Below are 25343 nucleotides of genomic sequence, written 5' to 3'. Positions count from 1 at the left end.
CGTAGCCACACCCAGAGGTGAGAGGTGACTTGCCTGTGCTTCCTGGGCTCAGGAAGAGGTGACACACAGGCGATGGCATTGGGTTCAAGAGGTGACACATCTGCACATCCGGATGGGCTGGAGAAGCTGCTCAAAGGAGGTGCCTACAAAGTGGTGTCTGACAGGGGCACTAAAGACCCCCACGGTACCTCGCCTGCAGCAGGTGGCCCAGGCAGCTTCTCCTGGGAGCAGCACGTGTGAGATGTCACACAACACCCCCACGCCGCAGCAGGGAGGCACCAGCAGTGGGGCTGAGAGCTATTGCCACGCACAAGGGCATGGGGAGGCAGGACCTGTCCCAGATGCTCAGGGGTTTGGGGATCATCAAGTGCTCTTGGGTTTGGGATCAGCAAACCTTGCTCTGCAGTGGGTCAAGCACTGAGTGGGGCTGGGGAGCCGGGCCAGACAGATGTCCCCCAGGGTGGCCCAGTGGCTTTTCCCTGAGCATCACTAACACTGTGCAGCCTGATGTATGGTGTGATCTTCATCAAAGACACAGCACGGCAGGGAGGAGGCAGAGAGAGACAGAGCACGCGTCTGCCTGCTGCGTGTGCTCAGGGATGGCAGTGTCCGCTTGGCTCTGGCGTAATGCTGCGAGCTCCTGTCGCCAAGGATCGTATCAGCCACCCCCTCCCTCCCTGCCCGCACCACCCTCTGCCTCTTGTCCCGGGAGTGCTGCAGGCGGGGCCCAGCCCTTGTCAGAAGAGGGTTGTTTCCAGAACGGTGTGTCAGGGAGGTACCGAGGTTTCGCTCCCGTGGCAGAAAGGTGTGCGGGCATGCCTGGGAGAGAACCAGGCATCCTGGGGCAGAGCTGAGCATCCCCAGGGCAAAGTCGGGCATGCCTGGGGCAGAGATGGGCATCCTTGCAGCACGTCAGGCATCCTCGGGCACAGCTGAGCATTCTCGAGGCAGAGATGGGCATCCCTGGGGCAGAACCGGGCATCCTGGGGCAGAGCTGAGCATCCCCGGGGCAGACCCAGGTATCCCTGGGATGGAATCGGGCGTCCCTGAGGCAGAGTTGGATATCCCTGGGGCAGAGTTCAGCATCCCTGGGGCACAGCTGGGTATCCCGGGGCCAGAGTCGGGTATCCGGGGCCAGAGCCGAGCAGCCCTGGGGTAGAGCCGAGCAGCGGGCTCGGGCCGGTGCCGTCCCCGAACCCCCATCCCGGTGGTGTGCGGGGCTCCGAGGCTCCCCGGGCCCGGGTGCGGGGGGGATGCGGTGCGGGGGGATGCGGGATGAGCGCGGGCCGCTCCCCCTCTGTCGCCGCCTCATCAATAGGCACCAGACCCCGCTCCCGCAGCGTTGCCGTGGAAACCGGCGGAGCCGCCGCCATTGGCGGCCCGGGGCGCGGCGCGGCCCCCCCGGGGTGCCCGGCCCGGCTCCGTATTGATGACTCGGCAGCGGCTGCGCCGGGGGGCTGCCCGGGGCCGCGGCGAGGGGCTGGCAGCTCCCCCGGCCCCTCCGCTACGTCATGGGGCCGGGGGCGGCGGGGGCTGAGGGCGGCGGAGCAGCCTCCGCACGGGGAGCCGAGGATCCGGGCGGGGACGGAGCCGTTCCCCGGTGCGGGACGGAGCCAGCCCCGGTGCGGGACGGAGCCAGCCCCGGTGCGGGGATGCTGCTGCTGCGGCCGCCCCCGGCTCCGGCCCCGCCGCGGAGGAGCGCGGCCCGGGCTGCTCCCGCCGCCGCTCTGATGCCTTCGGCTTTCTCTTGCCGGCTCCCGACGCCCCGGGCAGCCCTGGCCGGTGCGGAGTGAGCCCAGCCCTGCCCCAGCCATGCAGGAGCCGGAGCGCGGCGCTCCCAGCGCGGCCCCGGGGCAGAGCGGTGCCCCCGCCGCCTCCGCCCGCCCGGACCTGGACACGCGTGAAGGCGCGGGGGGTGACACGGCGGCTGCCAGCTGTCCCCGGGGTCGCAGCGGGACGGAGCACCCCAGCCCCAGGAAGAGCCCTCGGGAACCCCCCGCGTCCCCCCGCCGGACCCCCAGCGGGTTCACTCCGCACCGGAGCTCGTCAGGCCGCTGCGAGCGATGGACCGGACAGACAGACACCCCCAGGTAAGGCGGGGGTCGGGGTGTTTGCTCATTCTGGGGGAGAGGCGGGCGATGTTACCTCGGCACGAGACCATCACTGGGAATTGGGAGCGCGGGGCTGCGGCTGAGCCACCCACAAACCCATCCCCGCGGGGCTGGGAGCTGCCACAGCCGCCACGCACCCGCGCGAGAGCCGGGAGCCTTCACGGCCCTTCAGCAGGCATCTCCAGCTGCCTCTGCCCTGCAAGACGCTGGAGCTGGGGCGGCGTCTTGCCGGAGCCCTGACGGGGCCAGCGCTGGGCAGAGCCCACCTGGAGCAGACACAGCCCTGCACCAGCCAAGGCTGAGCCATCCCTGCGGCATCTCCCCGCTCCGGCAGCATCAATGGCTCTGCAGGTAGTGGCAGGGACATGATTCACTGCCACCCCCTCCGGGAGCATCCCCTTTCCTCTCTGGGGAGCCCTGGGGGGCTTGGGGCACCTCCACTTCAGGAGGAATCAGCCCCTGCAGGCAGCACCCGGGCACTTCGGGGCAGTGCAGCATCTCCCTAAAAACAGCCCAGAAGGCTCCCTCAGGGTCTCAACGCCTTGATCTAGGTCACAAAAGTTCACACAAAAGCTGTTTAGGAGAGCTTGCCACCCTTTCTCATGGGGAACATCAGCCATCTTCCTGGGGTCTCCTGGTGATTTGGGGAAGCCCTGTGGTGCTTTTAAAATAGAGGAGAAATCGGCTCTTGGCCTTTTCTTCTTGAACATGGGGGAGAAGAGCTGACCAGTGCTGGTCGGGGTTTAGCAGGGGGGGTTGAGCAAGGCTGTGCCGTGCTGCTGAGCCCAGCTGGAGAGCAGCCTGGAGCAGCCTGCGGGAGAAACGGCGCCCCTGGAAACCCACCGAGGGAGAACATGACTTCACTCCCGCACACTGTTAAGGGTCTGTTCTGAAGGGCTGTTTATCGTGATGCTTAGAGAAAGACCACACTGAACTTTGGTCTGACTCTGATGCCAGCCCTGGCTGTGGCAGAAGCACCACAGTCAAAATACGGGACAGCAGAACGGGATGGATTTCTGCTCCCACCCCTCTTTTGTGTCCCAGGAGTCCAATGGGTTGTGCCAGACTTACTGTCTTCAGAGAATCCTGGAATGGTTTGGGTTGGAAGGGACCTTACAGACCATCTCGTCCCAGCCCCTGCCATGGGCAGGGACACCTTCTACTAGACCAGGTTGCCCCAAGCCCCGTCCAGCCTGGCCTGGAACACTTCCTTTGGGAGAGCCGGCTGACAAGGGAGGGAGTAGATGCTGTGTCCTGGTGGGAGCCCAGGTGGGAAGGCTGGGATGGGAAGGAGGGCAGGTGGCTGGTTCAGAGGGGTGTTTGTGGGTGCTCCAGCAGCTGAACTGCACCTGTGGGGTGGGAGCTGTGCACCAGCTCTTGCTGATCCCTGCAGCGGGTTGCCCCCATTGGTCTCTATGGAGGTGACTGCTGAGCAGCTGCCATCCAGTTTGTCCTGGTGCTTGGGCTGCACTGAATGTTTTCCTGCCATCCTGGAGGCTCCTGGCTTGGTGGGAGCCTTCCCACTCCCATGGGATTTTGGCAGCACCATGGTGGTACCATCATAGCACCAGTGTCCTGGGGCAGCACTGTGGTGGTGCTGGTGGTGCTGTGGTGCACTCTGGTGCCAGTGATGGTGCTCTGCTGCATCATGGCAGTGCCACAGTGGCACTGTGATGTCACTGGGGTGGTGCTGGTGGTACCATGGCAGTACCATCCTTAACATGGATGTTGATCTCCAGAAAGGTTACCTTGTGTTTTCCTGGAAAAAAAAAAAATCCAGCAGTTTCTCCTGGAGACAAGTGGCTTTAGGGATGTGAAAGGCTTCCAATTCAGCCCCAGGAGGGAGCTCAGTGCTGCTGTCCCCAGCAGAGCAAGTGCTGCTGCTGCTGCTGCTGGGCTGTGGAGCGACATCCTCCAGCCTGGGGACAAGGTGCTGTGTTAGGGCTGGGGCCAAGACAGGCTTGCACAGCTCCCCTCCAAAGCTTGGCTGCTCCTGGCCAGGCTGGGACATGCCCTGTGTGTCTTGCTGCCGGAGCCTGGCTTCCTTTAGGACATTTGTCCTTGGGATGTCAGAGCTGCATTTTGTGAACAGGACAGCTGCCTCCAGAGAGTCCTCTCCTGGTGTGGGGAAATGCCTCCTGAGGGCTCATCACTGACAGAGTTGATTAAAGATGTTGATTTTATGATGAAGCTCTTGCTGTGTGTCCCAGCCTCCACCACCGCTGCTCAGCCGTTCCCTGGGGGACAGACTGTGGACAGGCATTAAGCCTGTCTGTAGGTCAGCTTAATCTTGGCATTCTTGCCTGGGTCTCTCCTGAGTGCAGAGTTGTTGCCCTTCTCCCATCTGGGAGCTGGCAGAGGAGCTCTGGAGTTAGGGAGGTGGGATGAGGGGAGACACCTGGAGCCTCCCATCCAGTCCCTGCCCCCAGAAGGCTCCAGAGCTGGAAGAGGCTGATCATGTCCTGACCAGGCAAGTGTTGAGGATCTCCAAGGGCTGGGATCCCACCAGAGGAATGTTCTCCATAGCCTGGTGGGAATTTTCCTTGTTGAGACTTGTGCCCACATCTCTCCATCCATTTATCTCGTGTCCCTACATCCTGCAAGGCACTGCAGGCTTTCCCAGCTCCAGAGCCATGTGTCCCACCATGGCCCCACTGGATAATGCTGTCTGGGGGTTGTCACAAGTGTATCCTTCCTCCTGGGCCTTTGGAATTGCTCTGGTCCTGCTTCCCAAAATCTCTGTGTGGACATGAGATGTAAGAAATTACTTTCCTGCTGAGAATCTCCAGGCACTGCAGGGGTAGGATCCCAGTCCAAATAATGAATATCAGAGAAGGAGAAAAACTCTTCTGTGTAGGAAGAATGGGGTTAAAGTGGCACAGATAGAGTCTGGCTGGAAATTGGAAAGTTCCCAGAATGCTGTCAGATGGATTGTAGAGCACTTCCCACAAGAGCTCAGTTGCCTGCGTCTCCTAGGGGATGCTGCTCCAGCGGGATCTGCTTTGGCCCTGGAAAACTCAGGGTGGTTTGGGAGTGGGTTGCTGAAGGGAAGGCCCCCTCCTGGTGCCCTACATTGGACAAGGGGAGAGGATCAAGGTCGTTCACTTTCTGCATGTTCCCTGCATCCTTCCCTGCCAGGATTACTCATCTCCCCAAGCTCCCCAGATCACTCATGGAAGGGATGAGCTCAGCAGCTGACCATTCCCTGTTCCCATCCCAGAACCACACAGGCAAGGGGCACAGTTAGGGTGCTCTGAGCTGGTTCTCATGATGCTTTCCCAATCACAAGAGGTTGCTTTGGATTTGAATTTCTTAAAATCCAAGCCTCAGCTTCCCTTGAGGTCATGTGGAACTGAGAATATTCAGTAAATCTGTAAACCTAACTATAAATGCTTAAATCAAGGAGCCCTCCAGTGATTAGGAATTTAAATAGCCTCAAAAAAAAAACCCTGTTGGTCCCAGTGGGGCTTAATAACACAAAGCAGAGACACAGGAAGAATTATAAAATGCTGGTAAGTGTCCTCCACATCAAGTGCTCAGGCCAAGCTGCATTCAGTGATAAGCTTAGTGCCTTTTGCAGGAATTTGTGATCTTTTAAGAGCTTCAGATTTTCCATTGGCAAAGCTGGGAAACTGTTCATTTAGTGTCTGAGGGTGTGTAGAGCTGCACTCTTGACTGGGAAGGGTAGGTCAGCAGAATGAAAGATGGCAGTAGGACAAGGAAACCTTGGGCAATGGAGCCAGTTCTTGCCATTTCCTGCAATCCCAATTAGAAGATTGTATTCCATCAAAATCGGAGTAAATTAATTTTCCTTGGCTTGGCAGTGCTCAGCCTCATGCAAATGCCTCAGTGCTGTTTGCTGCAGCACTGTGGATGCACGGCCACCTCAGGCAGCTGCCTGCCAGGAGGAGCCAGTGCCTCTCTGAAGGAATGAATGGAAAACAAGGTGAAGTGAGACTAGGAAGGGGAAGGCAATGCTCATTTTAGCTCTTTTTCTAATTAAGCTCATGCCCTCTGTGCAAAGACATGTCCAAATGGCTTGGCCAGGTCACTTGTGTGGGACGTGGAGGGTGAGGGACACCAAGCAGTGCCTCCTCACTGTGTCCTTGGCTCCTCTGGGCTGGTGGAGACAAACAGGCTTTGGGACAGGGCTGTCACACCATGTTGCTGTTGGCCATTGCCACACCATGATCTTTCACCTCAGCATCCTTCTCGTTTCACCCTCTGCATTTTGGAGGGGACTCACCAATGTCTTTCTCGTGTCCTCTGGCTCTAGTCTTCCTCCTTACGGGAATAACATGAAGAGAAATGGCACATGGAGTGCTGGCAGCCTTGCTGTCCCCCTCCTGCTGTGAGTGTGGGCGTTCTGCATCCCAGACACCTGCCCAGAGTTTTGGGAAAACACCCTCTGGAGCATCAGCTGCTGCTGCTCTTGCCATTCATGTTTCCATAGAATCATTAAGGCTGAAAAAGACTTCCAAGGTCATCGAGTCCAACCTTTACATCAGCCTCTGGCTCCGTGGTGGGTGCAAGCAGATGATTTTCCCCCCTCCATCTCTTGTTAAAGCTGTTGGAGATCTGAGGCTTCTCAGTCCAGCACAAAATCCTATAAATACCCCAGGTGAGTTCCTGCTTTACCGAGATGAGCAAGAACACTGATCCCAGCCTAGAATCACAAAATCCCAGACTGGTTTGGGTTGAAGGGACCTTAAAGCCCATCCAGTGCCACCCCTGCCATGGCAGGGACACCTCCCACTGTTCCAGGCTGCTCCCAGCCCCAATGTCCAGCCTGGCCTTGGCCACTGCCAGGGATCCAGGGGCAGCCCCAGCTGCTCTGGGCACCCTGTGCCAGGGCCTGCCCACCCTCCCAGGGAACAATTCCTTCCTATCTTCCTATCGAGTTGCCTGGGCAACTCGAGCAGGTTTTTAGCCAATGTGGCACAAAAGAAAAGGTGCTCTTGGCCCCTGGGAAGCTGCCAGTGATTTGGAAAACAGGAAGAAGCAGGTGAGAACTGCAGTGCAGATTTCTGGGCAAAAACTGACTTGTACATACCAAAGCTGCCCCTCAGCTCCCTGATGTACTCTGCTAGGGAGAAGAGCAAATATGCCTCTTCAGAGCTGAACATGGTGAGGAATTGAGTATTTCCACTTAATCAAAGCACACCTGTGATCATGGATGTTGCTGCTGAGGCTCTGTGGTGAGAAGGAGAGTTGGTGTTGACTTTGCAAGCCATGATCCTCAGAGGGCTGCGGCTTTTTTGTATGAGCAGGGGATTTACTGAGCTGCAGCTCAGTGGCTTCCCAGGGTGAAGGCAGAAGTCTCATGCCTTTCTTGGGAGTGTTTCTTTGGATTAGAGTTTCTGTTACAAGAAAGATGACATATCAGAGAACAATCATCCCTACTCCAGCCATCAAATACCAAACCTGGAAAGAACTAAATTTTATCATTCTTCACCAGGGGTTTGGGGGTTTTTGCATGCTTACAAAATAGAATTATCTGACACGTGGCATCCAAAAAGAGTCCAGATGCTGCACAAATACCTCAGGGTGGTCTGGGCCTGAGCCTGCAGTGCTGGGAGCTGCAGACTGACCTCTGCTTAGAGCTAAGCAACAGAAAGCTCCAAAAATGCCAGTACCCATGTTTTAGCTCAAATGATTTGCAATGTGCATGAGCACACAGCAGCAGAGGTTGCGAAGTCTTTCTGTGTTTGCACTGAAGTTTTTCACACTTTGTTTCCCACATCTTCTACATTTTGCACTTCTTTTTCTAGTGGAAATACCATTGCATGAGCTACTTCTCTGCAGATTCAATGATTTGTTCAGCACCCACAAAATTCTGCAGTGGGGGAAAAAGACAGCTTAGCTGTCTTGGCTTCAGAATATTACAACCAGGTTTTATAGTGCACAGCCTGTCTTCCACACATTCCCCAGCTGGGCAGTGAAACAGCAGTATCCCCTGAGTGCAGTGGGGATGGAGCACAGTCCTGCTTTACGACGAGTGGAGCTTGGCCAAATCTTTCTGGAAGCTGATAAGCGACAAGGGAGACACTTGTACACCAGTGTTCAAAGGGTAGTTGGTAGAACAGGCTTTGCACCTGCTTTTCACCCTACAAAATGCAGATATCTTTCTCAGAGGTGTGTAGGGGGCAAAGACCCTGCAGGGGACACTGAGGTGGCCAGGGGTCACATAGTGGCCCAAGGGCAGGAGGGTGATGTTCCTGTACTTGAGGAGTGTTGCACAACCCGGGGCTGCTGCAGGTTATCTGATGGATCAGCTGCAGTTTGTGGCCAACACATCCTGGGATTGCAAAACACTTTGTGCTTAACACAAGAGAGTTGGGTCACAGCTGGGAAAAGCCTGTCCAGGGCCACACCGACCTTGTCATGCCTCTGCTCCAGGCGGGTCATGGGCAGCTGGAAGCAGGGACACGTCTCCATAGCCCACTGGAGAGCAGGGCCAGGCGCAAACTGGCCAAACAAAAGAACTGGTGATACCAGCAGTGTTCAGCACCATGAGAACCTGCACTCTGAGCAGCACCTTTCCCCTGCCAGAGTCTCCCATGGCTTCTCCAAACCCTTCATTCCTCACAACTCCCTGCCCTGTTTTCTGTATGATGGTGAAGGATGAAGAATCACATGTGCAGCACCTCAGGAGCATTTCAGAGCCACCTTCCCAGCAGCCCTGAGGTATTTCAGTGTCATTTTCTCTCATCTCCTAGCAAATCCTCCTGTCTTTTGGATTTGCTGTTAAAGGTGAGGAATTGTGCCGCATTGCACCCTGGACCCAGCTGCAGCATTGGATTTTGGAGAGCTGATCCTCTGCCTTGGGAGTTTATTTTCCACTCACATTCCTCCCTGTCTCAGTTTTGCAGGAACATTAATTTCTCCCTGGTTGGAAGGCTGGAGAAGCTGAGCTCATCAAAGGACAGTGAGCCAGGGCCATCAGGGCTACTGAGGTGATTATTCTCCTCCTGGAATAGCTGGGCTTGTGGTCCTGGGATTCATAATGGGGCTTCCACAGAGGGTTTAAAGATAGAGAGGACCTGGTTTTGCAAGACTCCAATTTTAGCTGCGTCTCATTTTAAACAGCCAGTGAGGAGCATATGAAGAGCTGGCAGTGGTCAGAGGGTGTGCAGGAGAGGATGCCTGGGGAAATGCAGAGAAACAGCAAATATATAGTGACTGCTCCTCTGAATATTCCCTCAATATCTTTCAATTCGTGGCTCCAGCACTCCTCATGCTGGAGGCAGGACCTTTGAAGTTAATAGCCTTGGATGGATTTTTTCTTCCGTGAATTTGTTACATGGAGTGATAAAAATCAGATAAATGAGGAAATCACATAAATAAGGGCAAGTAGTAGGCTGGAAGAGGGATGGGCAGCAGGGGAAAATGCTGACTGATGGAAAGGGGAGTTGGCAGCACACAGGGCTGTGGGGAAGTGCCCTAAAGGCAAGGGCACAACAGAGATGTTTGTGTCTGAAACCAGGAACGGCGCAAAATGCAGGAAGGAAGCAGGACAAGCGCAATGGGACACACTGCCTGTCAGAAGAGTGGCAGGATAACCACAGCCTAGTCCCAGGCATGTCTCTTACTGCTCCCATACCTCTGGCAGCACTGTCCCTGTTCCCTGGGTGGGGATGTGCTGGCTGCTTGCTGCGCCGGCAGCGGCAGCGCCGGGGCTGGCTCTGCTCACTGACCGAACAGGAGGTGAGGCTATTTTTGTCTTGCTTTTGACATGCAGTGAGGGCACTGCAGAAGAGCAGCCTATGGAAAATAACTTTGTTCTGTGAGGTGGCTGATTCCCTTGAAACTGGCTGGAAGAGGAGAAAACGGATTGGCAATGATAGGCTTCATTTCCAAGTGAAGAGGATTGAGAAGTTAAGGGAACTAATTACTAAAGTCAGGTGGAACGAACAGCTAAAGGGCTTTGACATGGTGGAGGCTTGGGGACAATGATTTCAAATGAAGGAGAGGTAGTGGATTTAATATATCCAAGATAGCAGGAGAGCTGGGATAGCTTCACCTGGGAAATCACTCTGCAAGGTGTCTGCAGAGGGGAGTTGTGTTCAGAGATGGCTCCTGCAAAAGCAAACCCAGCAGCTGTACCCTGGATGAGCTGCAGATGGAGAAGTCACTGCAGGGTATCTTGAAATTGTCAGTGGTTTATACACCTTCAAATTGCGTGTGGTTTATACACCTTCAAATTATCTGTTTTCAAATCAGCCATGTGCCTGCCTGCTTCCAAAAGGCCACCTGAGACCTCCTGCTCATGGGGCCACCTGGTAAATTCCTCCTCCCTGTCCGGCTCTCAGCAGGAATTTCAAAGGAAGGCAGGGTTCAGACTTTGGCTGTTCCCCAGGGCTGGCTGGGGGAGCCCTGGGCCGGTGGGTGCCAGGCCGTGCCGCGGTGCCGGCACAGCCCCAGCCGCATTGCGGAGCACGGCTGCTGGCTGATTTACTGTCCCCCAAAGGCCTCCTGCAAGTTTTCTGCAGGACTTTAAGGACTGTGCTGGATGCTGGGTGCTCCAGAGGGATTTTGTCTGCGTGACCCATTTAGCAGCCTGGCTGGGCACCTCTCCCTGCAAAAGCCGCTGCAGCTCTCCTGTGCTTTTTGAAGCTTTTGGGTGAAAAAGCAGCAGTTTTCTGGCAGCTGCCATGCTGAGGCTTTTCTTTGTTTGCTGCTCTCAATGTGTCTTGGAGAAACTTTGGGCTCTACCTGCCAAAAGAGACAACAGATGATGCTGATTTCCCTGTAATGGAGGCTTCAAAGCCATGTGCCTGCTGCTCTCCTCCCTCAGCATCCCTGCTGTTCTGCTCCTGCCTTCCTCTCATTTTAGAAACTTTCCTGTGGCAAAAGAACGTGTCACTTGCGTCAATTTTTAGGTTAATATTTTAGTGGCCAAGGATGCTCCTGATCTGGGGAATGTGGCTGCCTGGAGACCCTCTCTGCTGCCCCGTGGTGTCAGCTCTGCCTCAGCTCACGGAAAACCTCCCTGACTGAGGGACGCATTTGGATTCCAGCTCCTGCTGACACTTCTGTATGTCTTCATCAGGATGAGTCACTTTGGGGGGAGCCTCTGTGTCTCTCCTCCCTGACGATTACTTCCAGCTCCCCATGAAAAGCACCGTGGGAGCCCCGAGTGCAGCCAGCAGCGAGGCTGCGCCGTGCAGCGCGGGATCCTTAAGGAGCTGTGGAGCGGTTGATAAATTAAAAGCCATTTCATTATAGGAAATGAATGTTTAATGAGCGTGGGATGACGTCTAGACAGCCCTTCGGTTCCAGGCTCTCCGTGGTCTTGGAGGAGGGCTCAGCTGATGCAGCCAGCGCCGGCTCAGAGCCGATGGGAAGGTTTGGCAAAGCTTTTCTGGGCAGTGACGTCCCCGCGCGGGACAGACATCCTGGCACAGCAAGGATCTGCTGCCTCCACATCGTCTCGCTGCTGATGTCCCTTGTGCCTCTCTGGGCAAAGCCCCAAGGAGCTGTGGCCGCAGAGGGACGTGCTGGCACAGGGGAGGCTTGGCCCCGTGCCTGGCCCCAGCCTGGAGCACACAGCCACACTCTCCTGCTCCGTGGCACCTTGCCCGGGGAGGCAGCAACATCCACAGAATGGGAAAGGACATGCCAGCCTTTGCCATGCCATGGGCTCTGGAGTCGTGACACGAAACCTGGGCTGAGCTGGGGACAGCCTGGCAGGGTAGGGGTGAGGGGTTATGAGCCTTTGCATCCTGCCCTGATGAAATGGTTTATGGCTACAGAAATGGGGTTTCAAATGCAGGAATTTGCATGTAGGTCCCCAAAAGATCCCCATGCCATGCTGGAGGTGCTGATTGTCCCCTACTGAAACCCCATGCTGCTGATGTCAGAAGTCCTGACTGGCTGGTGGGAGAAGCAGGAGCACATCAGCTCCTCCTCAGAACCTCTCCTGCTCCCATCCCAGCGCAGAGGCTGCTGGCTCATGGTGCTTGCCCTGTCTCAGTGCAACCACAAGCAAGAATTTTGAGGCCTCTTGGCAGTGGCAAAGAGATGGAAATAATGCACTTTGACTTCATCCCAGGGCTGCCTGCTTGGCTCTGGGGGTGGCAGCAGGGGACCAGCCCGAGGTGCTGTCATGCACAGCACAGGAGATGCTGGTAGGACCCCTCTCCCCGTGAACCCGCCCTGCTTTGTCTCCTCTTTGACACCTGCAGTGTCCCCTACGTGGATTCCCAGGCCAAGGAAGTGCTTTGCTGTTCTCGGAGCTGGTGATGGGGGAAATGCTCCCTGGGACACCTCCTCTGTCCCTGTAAAGCTGCAGGGATGGGATTGATGCTGCAGGATCTGGTACTGGGCACAGAGCTGTGCACATGGCTCCCAGGGGAGCTTCTTGGCATCCCTGGGATGCTGGGTTCAGGGATTTCCTTTGTTTCTGGGCCTACCCTGACCATCCCTGGGAGCAGCCCTAAGTTTTTGGAGAGCAGGAGAGGGCAGGCAGGTGCTGCAGTGTGATGTCCCCAAGAACAGTGGCCTGGAGTGCCTAGGAGAGAAAAAAATAGAGGAAAATATATTCTTGCTTTCCCACGTGTGGGTAGCAGTACAGCCTCCTTCCATGGGGCATTTCACTCCAGCTTTCACAAACCCGGGGATTTCTGCAGGGAGGGTGGACATCTACAAATCACTCAGCCAAAAGCCTGTCAGCTCATGGCACATCATATCCTGGTGTCTCAGGGGCTTGATGAGGCTGATGGGAAGGGCTGGGTGTCATCTTCAGGGGTTTTTTTTTTGGTTGTTTTCAACCTCCTTCAGCTGTGTTTTCCCTCCCTGCTTTGTCAAGGCATTTCCATACAGGTGTGAGAGGCTGGGAGAGCCATGGGCACGGCACCACGCTGGGGAATTCAGTGGGAGGGGACTTTGTGGCACTGGTCTTGTGCCCTATCTCTACAGTGGACACGATGGAGAAACCAGAATTGTTCAAAAGTGTAATGAGTTTTAGGCAGTCTCAGACTCCTAGAGCTGAACTCTTGTCTGAGCTCTTGCTACCCCGGAAGCTTGGGCAGCACTCCTTTGGGAGTGAGGGATGTTTCCCCCGTAGCTTTGGCTGGAAAACTGCAGGGCAGAGCTGTGCACCGGGAGGGTCGCAGCCGTTCAGCGGAGACTTGGGCTCTGGGACTGGGTCCTGCAGGACCTGCCTGGCTGCTGGGAAAACATGTGGCTAGATCTTCCCGAGGCACTGCCATATGGCAGCTGTGAAGCAACAGCTCAGCTCTGAGCTTTGCTCACGCCCAGAAATCCCTGCTGGGAGCCGGCTCCGGTAGCGAGCCTGCGGCGAGCTGCTCTCGGCAGGAAGCAGCAACCACAAAACTCTATATACAGCTCCCGGCTGAGCTGCTGCTGCCGCTGCTGCTTTTGAGGTGGCAAAATGAAGTTGGTGTTTGCAAAAAATCCTGCATGTCACCTTCTTCCGGAGCCAAGGCTGACACAGAGAGGAAGATCTGGGGTCTGGCTCCTGGGCACTTTCCTGGGCCAAACACGAGTGCTGATGTGGGGAAGAGGGTGAGGAAGTCTGGTTGCCTCCAAAACCACGTGGTGCTGGAGGCCACTGGGTCCCTTAGCTGTGGGGAGCAGCACACATGTCTGGGGTGCCAGGGGTTGTGTTCTGCCTGTCTGGGTCTTGTTGGCTCTGCCCGTGTTTCACCTGAGCCAGTTTGGATGGTGCCATGGCTCAGGACAACAGAAGGGTCTGGGCTTTTTCCATGGGTGGAAGTTGAAAGAATTTTTAAAGCTATGGAGATGGCAGCTGTCACCCTCAGGGTGGCCTCAAAGGCCAGTTGTCCCCCAGTGGACATGCAGCCTCTTGCCTCCTCCTGAAATCAGCTCCCACATCCCACCCTTTGCCACCAGCACCCTGACCCTGCCAGCCCCCGGCACAGCCAGGCTGGGCTCACCGCAGGGCTGGGGCTGGTGTGAGGCTGCAGCCCCTCTGCCCCTGCCCCTGGTGAATCCCTGTGGTCCTGCAGGACCTGCAGTCCCTGCCCCAGGCAGCTGAAGCCCTGCCTTGCCTCTCTGTGCTGTTTTGCAGAGTGGGGCTGACTACGGCTTCCTCGTGAGCCAGAACACGAAGCTCCTGAGTGCGCTGGAGGACCTGCGGCACCGCTGCTCCAGCCTGGCCGAGGAGAACAGCTTGCTGGTGAGCAGGAGACGCTGTCGTGGGATGCTCCATGGGGAGCGAGTCCTGGACACAGAGAGCTGCTGTCTGCTGCGAACTCTAAGAGATCACAGAATCACAGAACATGCTGAGTGGGAAGGGGCCCACAAGAATCATTGAATCCGACTGCTGGCCCTGCACAGAACCATCCTCGAGAGTCACACCATGTGCAGGACTACTGTCCAAATGCTTCTTGAACTCACAGGTTCATCTGGGCAGGGCCAGAGAATGAAGGGGGTCTGGGTGCTTTGGGTCCCCTGGGTGCCTTTACACTGCAGCCGTCAGCTGGAGCCAGACCCTTCCCCACAGTGCAGAGCAGGGCTGGGCAGGGGAGGGCAGGGGAAGTCGCTCTTATTTCCTCTTTAACTGGAAAAGCAGAAACACTGATTCACTCAGCCTTGGCTCTGGGTGACAGTGCAGCACTGCCCCCTGCTCCCACGAGAGCCCAGCACCGACATCCTCCCCAGCTGCACCCCAAAGCCAAGCCAGGCTGCCATAGCCTGGGCCTTCTGTCTTCTGCCCCCTCCCCCATGCCTGACTTCCCAGGTAGGCAGCCAGGACCCTCAGGAAAGAGGGAATATTTCCCTCCTGCATCCTCCCTGGAGAGCATCACCCGTTGCACAGCCCTGCAGTGTGGGGATGCAGCCCAGCCACGCTGGGCAAATTTGATTGCTCAGCATTTCAGATTTATATCACCCCATTCAAAACGCATATTTTAGATCATTTTCTAACACTAAAAGCATAAATTCAGCATGTCCTGCACCCCGAGGGGTTAGCCCTTATCAGTCATCTGGATTTTAGTGAAGCACAGGCCTGTGCTCTCATCAAATTTGGCTCTCAAAAATCAGCCTCAGCCTTCCAGCCCAGGCGCCCATGGTGCACTCTCACTGGGGGAGGGAGGGAAATAATCGTGAGGATCAGTCGGCCTGACGTTTCTGCTGATGTGAAAAGATGGCACAACACATCTGGGTTCGACCTTGGGAGAAGGAGCCATCGGCAAGTGGGAGCTTATTGGAACGGACAGATAACAAATAAAAGGGGATTAAGAGCAAACAGAATCAATAGGAAGAAAAAGGAAATTTGCTTTGCAAATATCATAAAGTCCTTTGTTGCCTTCTCCCACTCATGCTTTGGTGTCAGGAGAGAAAGGACACAGATAAGCTCGCTGTGCAAGTACAAATCCTCAGGGGTGTGTCGAGTCCTGTAATCCCGGGAAAATAAACTGGGAAGACTTTGGAAGAGAAAGCCCAGAGGGTGGGTGGCCAGGATACCCTGATGCTGGAGACATGTTGCGTCCTAGCAGAGCCTGCAACAGGGATGTTGTGGATGGAGAGGGACCATGTGGGATGGTCCAGGGTGGGGTGAGGGGCATCTCATGGGGACTGAGAGGTCACATTAACAAAAATACCAGGAAAACACAGGTTTCAGGGACTGGAGGGGCAGCAGAGGTTGGTGTTCAATGGTTGGGATAGTTCTAGGAGAACTAAGCCCTGGCTGGGAAACGGCCTGTGTGCCTTACGTAGGTCAGGTTCAGCCAGGAATGTTGGCTCCTGAGCAAGGGCTTCACCTCCAACTTCTCCTTCTGCTCTCCAGCGCAGGAGCTGCTTCCCCCAGACGGAGGAGAAGGTGAAGCACCTGAAGAGGAAGAACGCAGAGCTGGCGGTGATCGCCAAGCGCCTGGAGGAGAGAGCCCGGAAGCTCCAGGAGGCAAACCTCAAAGTGGTGGGTGCCGGGACCTGCTGCGGCTGGGGAGCTGGGCTGGGAGAGCACCCCACCACCAGGAACTTTGGTTTTCTGCTTCCATTGAGCTAGAAAGGCCTTTCCTTTCCCTTTTTCTTAAACCTACAGCAAGCATGCTTTGCACATCACGGCAGAGCAAGAATCACCAACCCCAGCCATCGCCAGCTTCTCTACTCCTCTTGGGGGCTGGTTTGTGGAATTTCTTCCTGCTTGGTTTCTTACTGTAAGGTTGTAGTCTAAAGTCATTAACTCAGCTTTCCTTGGGCAAGTCATGAAAATAATTCATCTGACTTCACCAAAAAGAAACAGGAAGGATTTGAATAAGAAAAGGAGTGCGGTGAAGCAAAACAGGAAGGGGTGAGAGGCATCTCTGTCCCATCCTCACCTCACTCGAAATGCTGTGCAAGCCACAGGGCTTCTGCCTTCTCCAGCCCAACAGCAGCTTGTTGTGAACCCTGGCGTGTCTGACATGGTGCAGCAGTAGTGGGAGGTGGCTGTAGGGTGTGGGATCTTGGGTACACCTTCCTGAAGGAAAGCGGGGATTGTGATGGGGAATTCAAGCTGTTTAGGGTAGAAAGGAGGAAGTGAAAACTGTGCTGGAGAGAAGGTAGGGGGATTTCCTGGCGCTGCTGCCCTCTCTGTGCCCAGGCACTGTGCCGCCCGTCTGTCATGGGATATTGGTACTTGCAGGGCAGCAGACGGACTCGTCAGATACTATGTTAAGAGAAACCATTTGACATACTGTGCAGACCCCCAGCACCTATACAAATACTGCTTTATTTGTCCCAATCCTCCCTGGCTGCACTGGCCCTTGCTGGGCTCTCCTTAGCCTCTGCCTTTCCCTCTATCTTCCACCCATCCATGCTGAAGCTCTTTCCTGTTGCCTTGAAACCCACGGAAGCTCCAATTCTCTTCCTGGTTTGGCCACCTCTATCCTTGATTCCATGCTATACTTGAGCCCATGCTCATCTTTCCTGCCATTCTCCCCTCCTCTCTGCTGCCTTCTCTTGTCTTTTTTACCTCATACTGTTTTTCTCTCTTTCCCCTCCCCACTTCTGCCCTGCCTGCAGCCCCCGTGCTGGCTGTACCTATTGAGTACTGTGTCCTTCCCACCTCTTCTTTGAGCCACTTTTCCATCTAGCCTTTCCTCTTCTACTTTTCTGTAGGCCTGTCCTGCTCCTCTGTCTGTTTGTCTGTCCTTTGGGGCCAGGCTGCAATTTTTGACAGTGCTCCCTGTGCTGAGTGATGGGGTGGTGGTTAAGGAACACAAAAGGGTGATGGGGTGGTGGTTGGTGAACACCAAGGGGTGATGGTCACACACAAACACACCTCACTGCTCTCTGGCATAGGTAACTGCTCCGGTGCCTCTGAAGGGCTCCAGCCTGGAACTGTGCAAAAAAGCATTTGCCCGCCAGCGTGCCAAGGACCTAACAGAGCAAGCCAGTGCTCTCCTGGCAAAAGACAAGCAGATTGAAGCTCTGCAGCAGGAATGCCGGGAACTGCAGGCTAAACTCTTGGCAGGGAAGGTGAGACACTTTGTGGGACATCACTCCGGGGCTGGGGACAAGTGGTGCAACAGCAGTGATGGAAACCAGGCTCCAGGAAGTGGTTTGAGGGGAATTAGTCTCAATTGGAGGCTGAAAACAGGGCAGGGGATTTGATGTGTGAGCTGAATGGGGACACCGGGGGAGTGCGTGGCAGAGACAGTGTCCAGATCTCTCCAGTAGCGTGTGTTTGAGGGACACCCTGCTTGTCCCTCCATCAGTTCATGGATCTGAGCTGCCATTTCCAGCAGTGACTAAAACTCCTTCCCTGGAAACCCCCAAGAAGCCACAGACAGCATGACTTTTCAAAGGACTGAGCTGCAAGCAAGATAAGCAGGGCCTCCTTTTAAAGCGTTTCTTTGAGAAGCCAACCAGCACGTTCCCAAAAACCAGTCTAGATCCCAAGCCTCGAGCTGCAGCTTTCTGAGGTGATAATTCAGTGCCTCCTGACATGTTTATGACCAAGGCTACAAGCCCCCAGGCAGGGCTGGGTGTTCATGAAACCATCCCCAGTGCTAGTGTCTGCTCCTGGGCTGGTGACCTGCATTCCCCTCAGCACCAGCACAGGCCATGCCAATATAAATGGTGGGATAAAGTGGTAATTCAGCTCATCCCGAGATCTAGGACTGGTCAGATGTGTCGCTCCTGCAAAGTTTTTCTCTGTGAGAGCTCTGAAAGGAGCCTCTGCAGGCGGCTGGAGCTGGGTGAGATGGTTCTCACTCAAAGTGACTAAAGCAACCTGTTCTGGGCATCTCAGTTGCATCTCTTATTCTGAAACTGGATGTTTTCAGTTCAGGTCAGTTCAAATCTCCAGAGAAGCTCAGTAACACTTGGGCCCATGCTGGTTTCCCCCTGGTTTGCTAATGCAAATATAGTCAAGTGCCACCGTACCTCCCTGTCCCCAGCTGAGCTGAACACTTGCACTTCTACCTGCCCTACTTACGTGGTATTTAGGTGACAAATACTTCCTCATTGAAAACAGCTTTATTTTTTTCCCTGTGCTCCCATATGTTCATTTTTAACTGCAGGTTTGAAGGTGGAGTCTCAGTCTTTCCCTAATGTAGATCTAGTCAGGATAAGAACAATGGGGTGTATTTGGTGTTCGTACAGAGCTGCCCCATTGATCCTTCCTGGCATTGAACCACAGGACAAACTTATCCAGGTCTGTCTGTGCTCTACAGTGTCAGCAAGAAGTTTCCTTCCCATTCCTTTGATTTCTCACCTCAGGCCCCCACAGAAAGGGGAAGAGACCCTTTCAAAAGCACTCTGATTTTCATAGCAGAGTGTGCTGGGCAACCTGAACCTGCTAGGGACAGGAGAGTGACAGATTGCAAAGGAATGTGACAGAAGGGGGTGAGCAAGATTCATTCCTGGCCAAGGAAAAGCACACGGGTGCAACCGTCAGGGCTGACAAATTCAGTCACTGCCTTCCTAGGGCACGGGTGACCTGGGTGACCACCCTGTCCTGGAAGGTGACCCTGTCTGTGGCACCAGCAACTGGGACGTCGATGCCTGAGCAGGGAATCCACAGAAAAGAGAGCAGTACAGATCATTCTGTCTGATCTTGTTTTTCCCATTTCTCTTCCAAGCAAACCGCTCATTAAATTTTAATTTCCAGCTACTTAAAATTCCAAATTCCCCTAATCTGTCTGCAGCATGCAAAATGCATTATGCCAATGAAGGGGGTTTTATGCAGAGATATGATGTGCACGTTCAGAGTTTGTAACCAAATCAATTTTAATCTTGGGTATTTAAATCAGTAGAAATTTTTCAGTGCCTATGAAATGGATCCACTCACTTCCCTGGCAGTAGCAGGACTCACACCCTGCACCCTGGGCTGCAAAGGCATTGGCCTTGTTTTGCAAAGCCAGGGCTCTTAGGATGGAATAAAATAATTTCCTGAGATCATACTCCAGTGATCTGCTTCCAACCAAACCCCGGCTCCAGCTAAATCCAGGCTGCAATTTCTTGCAGCATGGATCCTTGGAAGTGGAGGACTGGGGGGAACAGCTGCAGGGGATGGATATAATAGAAACTGAGGGGAGAACTGAGCTTTTTTTTCTACTCCCTTGTTCCCCCAGGCTTTGGAGGCTGTCTGTTGGGAATAGCTGCCTTTTTTGGTGGGGGAAGGGAGACTTTATACATAGCCACAGCCAATTTTGTTTAAAGAACTACTACCCTGATAGCCTGAACATGGGCCTGGCACAGAGGAGGCCCAGCTGCTCACTTCTTGAATCTATAATCAGTTCCCATTAATGCTGCCTCAGTTTCCCCCTTGCAGTGTGAGAGTAACCATGGTTCTCTCCACAAACTGTATTTATAAGGCACACACTATTTTTAGGGCAAATAAGAAGCGAACAGGGAAGCAGATTGCATTTGTCCTGGATACCAATTATGTCTTGAATTCTCTGGCTTAGGAGCTTTCCAGGGGAATGAACAATGTCTCCTCCAGCAGCAGATTTGAAAAGACAGGTTTTCATAAACCAATTTTGTACATATGGGCATGCAGGTACATGTTTCTTCAGCTTCCTGAAATCTGGAAACCTTTGAAGAATCAAACCAGCTGGTGACATATTCTTCCCGGTTTTGTGAGAGTCAGACTGTGCTGGTTTCCTTCAAAAGCTCCTGTGTTTGGGTCATGAACGGATGGGAGTGACCCCTTGTGCTAAAGATAGGTGTCCATCACACATACTGTCTTGAGAGAAATCAAGAACGATAGGAAACCAAATATTATCCTGAGGAAGAACTGACCAAATCCTAGATGTTCTTCATTCCTGCAACCTCTCAAAGCCCAGCGCTTGCCAGCACCCACAACAAGGAGTAAAGAAAGCAGCGAGAGCTCTAACTTGGCCGGGCCATGAAATGACATTATCCTGCCACGCTCCCTGCTGGCATATTCTGGGATGGCCCATGATTGGAAAAGCCCTGGGCATCATGCTGGGAGAGCTGCAGGAGCATTACAGGCTGGGTTTTATCTTCACGAGGGATAATGTATTTGCATAAAGGATATAAAGTGAGTTTTGAGGCTTTGGAGACCTAGAAGTCAGCCATGCATGTGTGCCACACTACCTGGGTTTTCCCGGCCTCCCCTCTTTTGGTGCTAGCATGTTAAATGTGACCTGTCCCACCTTTTGGAGCTTGTCAGGGCCATGGTGCCATGTTTGGTTTCCCACAGGATGACCCTCGCTGCCTGAACGTCATCGAGTTCGACCGCCTGCTGCGGGAATCGCAGCGCGAGGTGCTGCGGCTCCAGAGGCAGATTGCGCTCAAGAATTTCAAGGAGTGTCTGCGTTCCTCCAAAATGAGCTCAGGCAGTGCCATGCCCAGTGCTGCCGCACATCTGGGACCGACAAATTCCTGCCTCAAAGGTGCACCTCGACCAAGGGGGGCCTTGGGAGACCCAACGCTGGGAGGGAGAGCTCACAGGGAGGTGAGACAAGTGGGTCAGCGATCGGCAAGTTTGGCTATTTAATTACTCAGTTAATTGCTGTTCTTAGGGAACTTCACTAAGGTGAGGGCTGTGGTTCACATCCGCTGGAAACAGGTGCAGTGCTGGTTTCCAAAGGGACCGATCCCAGCCCTAGGTCTCACAGGGTGAGGAGGGACATGGATGCTGCTGGCAGCCCACACCAGCACAGGGATACTGAGGTGTGCCAGGAGCTCAGTCCCGGTCCCCTAGCACAGGGCTCCCGTGCTGTGCTTTTCCACCTAGGAAACCCGGCAATGTTTCTTTTCCATAAAATCATGGAACGGTTTGGATTGGAAAGATCTTAAAAGTGCATCTCATTCCACCCCCTGCCATGGGCAGGGACACCTTCCACTGTCCCAGGCTGCTCCAAGCCCTGTCCAACCTCGCCTCGGGCACTGCCGGGGATCTCTGGGCACCCTGTGCCAGGGCCTGCCCACCCTCCCAGGGAACAATTCCTTCCCAATATCCCATCCAGCCCTGCCCTCTGGCACTGGGAAGCCATTCCCTGTGTCCTGTGCCTCCATCCCTTGTCCCCAGTCCCTCTCCAGCTCTCCTGGAGCCCCTTTAGGCCCTGCAAGGGGCTCTGAGCTCTCCCTGGAGCCTTCTCTTCTCCAGCTGAGCACCCCCGGCTCTCCCCGCCCGGCTCCAGAGCAGAGGTGCCCCAGCCCTGGGAGCAGCTCCGGGGCCTCCTCTGGCTTCGCTCCAGGTTCGGGGCCCCGAGCCGGCGGCAGCTCCAGGGGGTCTCACCAGAGCAGAGGGGCACAACCCCGCCCTCCCCGGTGCCGCCGGGTCCGGTCCGGCCCAGCCCCGCGCGGCCCCTCCGCCCGCAGTGGTTCAGCCCGGCAGATCCGGGGCCGCCTCAGGGCGCCGCCTCCGCCGCGGCCGCGCAGCCGCCAGGTAAGGCCGGGCCGGGCCGGCGCGGGGCTGCGCTGGGCCGGGGGCTGGGCTGGGGGTGCCGCGGGGCCTCGGGCGGGGCCGCGCCGCCGCCAGGTAAGGCCGGGCTGGGCCGGGCGGCCCCGAGGCCCCGCCGGGGAGCTGCTTCGCCCAGCGCAGTCGAGTCGGGCCGGGGCCTCCGCGGGGCCGGGCCGCGGGTGCCGCTGTGCCCTGCAGCCCCCGGGCCGGCGGGTCAGGGGTCTCCGAGCCGCGGGCTCCGGGGGATTCGGCTGCTGGGGGTTCTCCCGGTTTCTTCCCGTGTTTTCAGTGTGGTAGGATCCCACATTCCCCGGTGGGAGGACGGGCTGCGCGTCTTCCCCCCACCTTCCCGCCAGCTGCTCTCGTTTATTGCCCCCGGCTCTTACAGCAAGTGCATTGAATATTCATTCCTTGTCCGTCTATTCCAAGTCACTCCTGGATTTGTAAACCCCTGTCTTTCAGCCGGTTTTTTTTGTTTCTTTCCAGCCTCTTCTGTTATTCAGTGTTCATCATCTTTGTCTCTCTCCTTTGTGTGTTTTTTCTGTCGGTTTTGTGTTGGGGAAGCAGCATGCAGCAGCATCCCGGCCGCTGTGGCATTGATTTATATGATAGCGTAATGAAGTTGTCTCTCCCTTTCCCAAAAGATCTCTTCACTTTTTTGTCTAAGCACTCTTTATTAAACCATCATTCGTCTCTGTAATTTCTCAGTGTCACGAGGCCCTTGTCACTGTTTGTCTCTGCTACATCAGTACTTGCAGAGCACAGTTCCTGCTCCCTCTTTTTCAGCCCTTTCATGTTCAATGAGTATTTACCCAAGAGAAAAAACCCTCCCCTCGCCCTGTGGTGGCTCAGTGTCTGCAGACACCCGTTAAAGGACTGCAGCTGAATGTCCTCTGTGCACCCAAGCAGGTTCCTACTGGATCTCCCTCACCCACTTGCTTGCTGACATCTTAAAAAACTCTTCATGGATCTGTGAAAATGTTGCCTTCCCCCTCCCCCCCACCCCCCCCAATATAAGTTTGTTTGGGGTTTTTTTAAGTATTTGCCTTTGTTTCAATTTCTATCAGTTTGCCCAGAACTGGTGTCAAAATGTCTGCTGAAATATGCTTAAATACTCTTAAAACATGGTATTTGCCATCTTCCTAGTTATTTTGTGTTAAGGCAGTGTTGCAGAAGTGACTTGCTGCACGTATTGATTCAGTTACGGCTGAAGTGAAGGACACAGTTTATGCCAAAGGGGTTTTTGAGCCCTGGGGTGAATATTACATAATGTTGGTGGTTTGTTACTGTTTATTTTGTTGGCTTCCACAGTTCTTATGGACAGTTCCGTTTCAGAGAGGTTCTCAGCTTTGTTCTTCATAGTTTGAGATTTCTGTCCCAAGTGGCCCCCCAAATTCTGCTGTGGTGAAGAGAGATGCATGGATGTTTTTTCACTCTACCCTGCCCTTACCTTCCTTGAATGACCTTTCCATACCTTGATTTTCACCTGATCCTGCAGGTTCTGTCAGACAAGACTACTTTTCTCATGCACGTGCTTCGTTTCTCTGACTCAGGAGAGTCTGTCCTCACTGCCAGAAGATTTTCTGGCTGATGAGTAAGTCAGCGAGGCTAAGTCTGACAGCACTGGTGAAGGGAGGAGGCTGTTGCCAGTCCCTTGGCTGAACCCTGTACTGTGGAGCACCCCGGCCTGGAGCCCCAGGAGCGGCTGAGGGAGCTGGAAAGGGGCTCAGGCTGGAGCAAAGGAGGCTCAGGGGGGACCTTGTGGCTCTGCACAAGTCCCTGACAGGAGGGGGCAGCCGGGGGGGTCGGGCTCTGCTGCCAGGGAACAGGGCCAGGAGAGAGGGAACGGCCTCAGGCTGGGCCAGGGCAGGCTCAGGGTGGGCAGCAGCAGGAATTTCCCCATGGAAAGGGTGCTCAGGCCTTGGCAGGGGCTGCCCAGGGAGGTTTGGAGTGCCCATCCCTGGAGGTGCCCAAGGAAGGGCTGGAGGTGGCACTGAGTGCTCTGAGCTGGGGACAAGGTGGGGATTGGGCACAGGGTGGACTCGATCCTGGAGGGCTTTTCCAAACTCAGTGATTCTGGGATTCTCTGAATACCAGTTTGAAACTTAATATGAGCAAGGTGATTGAAAAAGAACAAAAAAGTCTCAGAAACATTTCCACATCGATATTCCACAGTTAAATATGGGTTTCACAGCAGACCTGAAAGCTTCCAAGGGCTGGGACTCATGGAGGTACCATGGGTTGGTGGAGGATCCCAATTTCCATGTGCTGGTTGGTGCTGAGACTGTCAGACTCTGCAGTGAACCTTATTCCATGGGTGGTAGGGAACGGGGTTCACATGGGAGGTGATTTCAGAATTTTCTTTGTAGCAAAAAAGGAGAAGTCCTTGGTAGCCTGGGCTTGAGTGTGAGCTCTTGGAGCTCTCAGGCTTTCAGCAGAAGAGCCATTAATATAGACATAGATAAAACTTAGATCTTTCAAGCCAAAAATAGGTTAAAAATCACATCCTAGGTGTAGTGCTTAGACACTGCCCTAATGACTGGCTGTAAAGGGAGCTCAGATCTCATCCCATTGCTTCCTCAGCACTGAAGGTGTTCAGAGTGAAATGAGGAACTCTGTGTCTGAGTAGAGGTCTGTGATGGCTGATTGACCTGTGGTACAAAAGACAGAGAGTTCTTGGTAAGACAGTCTCTGGTGCCAAAGAGTTACGGTTATGGCGAGGGGAAGGAGCCTCTCCCAGGGTGTTCGGTTATGGTAATGGACCCCAGTTCTGATTCCCCAGCTGGCTCCTGGTGTTAGCCACAGCCCTGTACTCAAGCTCCAGCTGTCACATGGTCGGGGTCATTTGCCTCTGGAACCCTTCACAAGTTGCAGCAATAAACTGCTTTCTGTGGAACTCTACAGCAAGGACCCTTCTCAGCTCCTTGCCGTCGGCTTAATATTACTGAAGCCATCCCTGCGCCTGTGTGCTCATGCACGTGAGCCACAGAACCGTTGGGGACCCAGTAATAGAGGTCAGCTGAAGGCTAAGGCTGAGATGGATTCATAAAGTCCTGCTGCTTCCTCATTCTGTAGGTTGGCTCTGATGACCTTAAAGATCTGTCCCTAAAATCTGTTTATCAGAAGTAACTTTACAGTTAATGTTTAAAGCCTTATCAAGGCCCTTTTTCTTCTGTGTGTCTCAGTCTTTGCCCTGTAGTCAGGGATTATTCTGGGCAGACAATGTCAAGTCAAGTATCAGCTGAGAGCAAAAATTCAGAGGATTAAGGTGTGTTTGTCTGTGACCCAAATGAAAAGGTATTTTGTTAGAAACTTGTGTACAAATGTGTATAAAAAGTGTCTCCTTTCATCTGGTTTGGTGGTGGCACAGAAGCCATGGCACTGCT

General features: G+C 54.6%; 1 protein-coding gene across 1 annotated transcript in view; it reads left to right on the top strand.

The window, feature by feature from the left end:
• The first annotated feature begins 1827 nt into the window (after positions 1–1827).
• TSPOAP1 (TSPO associated protein 1) overlaps positions 1828–25343 on the top strand; it is a 66447-nt gene continuing 42931 nt past the window's right edge. Inside the window, 5 exon segments of the mRNA XM_039562717.1 lie at positions 1828–2090; positions 14167–14274; positions 15886–16014; positions 17382–17558; positions 20752–21006. Of these exon segments, the coding sequence (XP_039418651.1) occupies positions 2064–2090; positions 14167–14274; positions 15886–16014; positions 17382–17558; positions 20752–21006 (696 nt within the window). The 5' untranslated portion in view covers positions 1828–2063.

The sequence above is a fragment of the Corvus cornix genome, chromosome 19 (genome assembly GCF_000738735.6).
Source record: "Corvus cornix cornix isolate S_Up_H32 chromosome 19, ASM73873v5, whole genome shotgun sequence".
NCBI classification, from domain to species: domain Eukaryota; kingdom Metazoa; phylum Chordata; class Aves; order Passeriformes; family Corvidae; genus Corvus; species Corvus cornix.
Note: the sequence above shows the minus strand (reverse complement) of the source record. Positions and strands in the feature narration are given on the sequence as shown.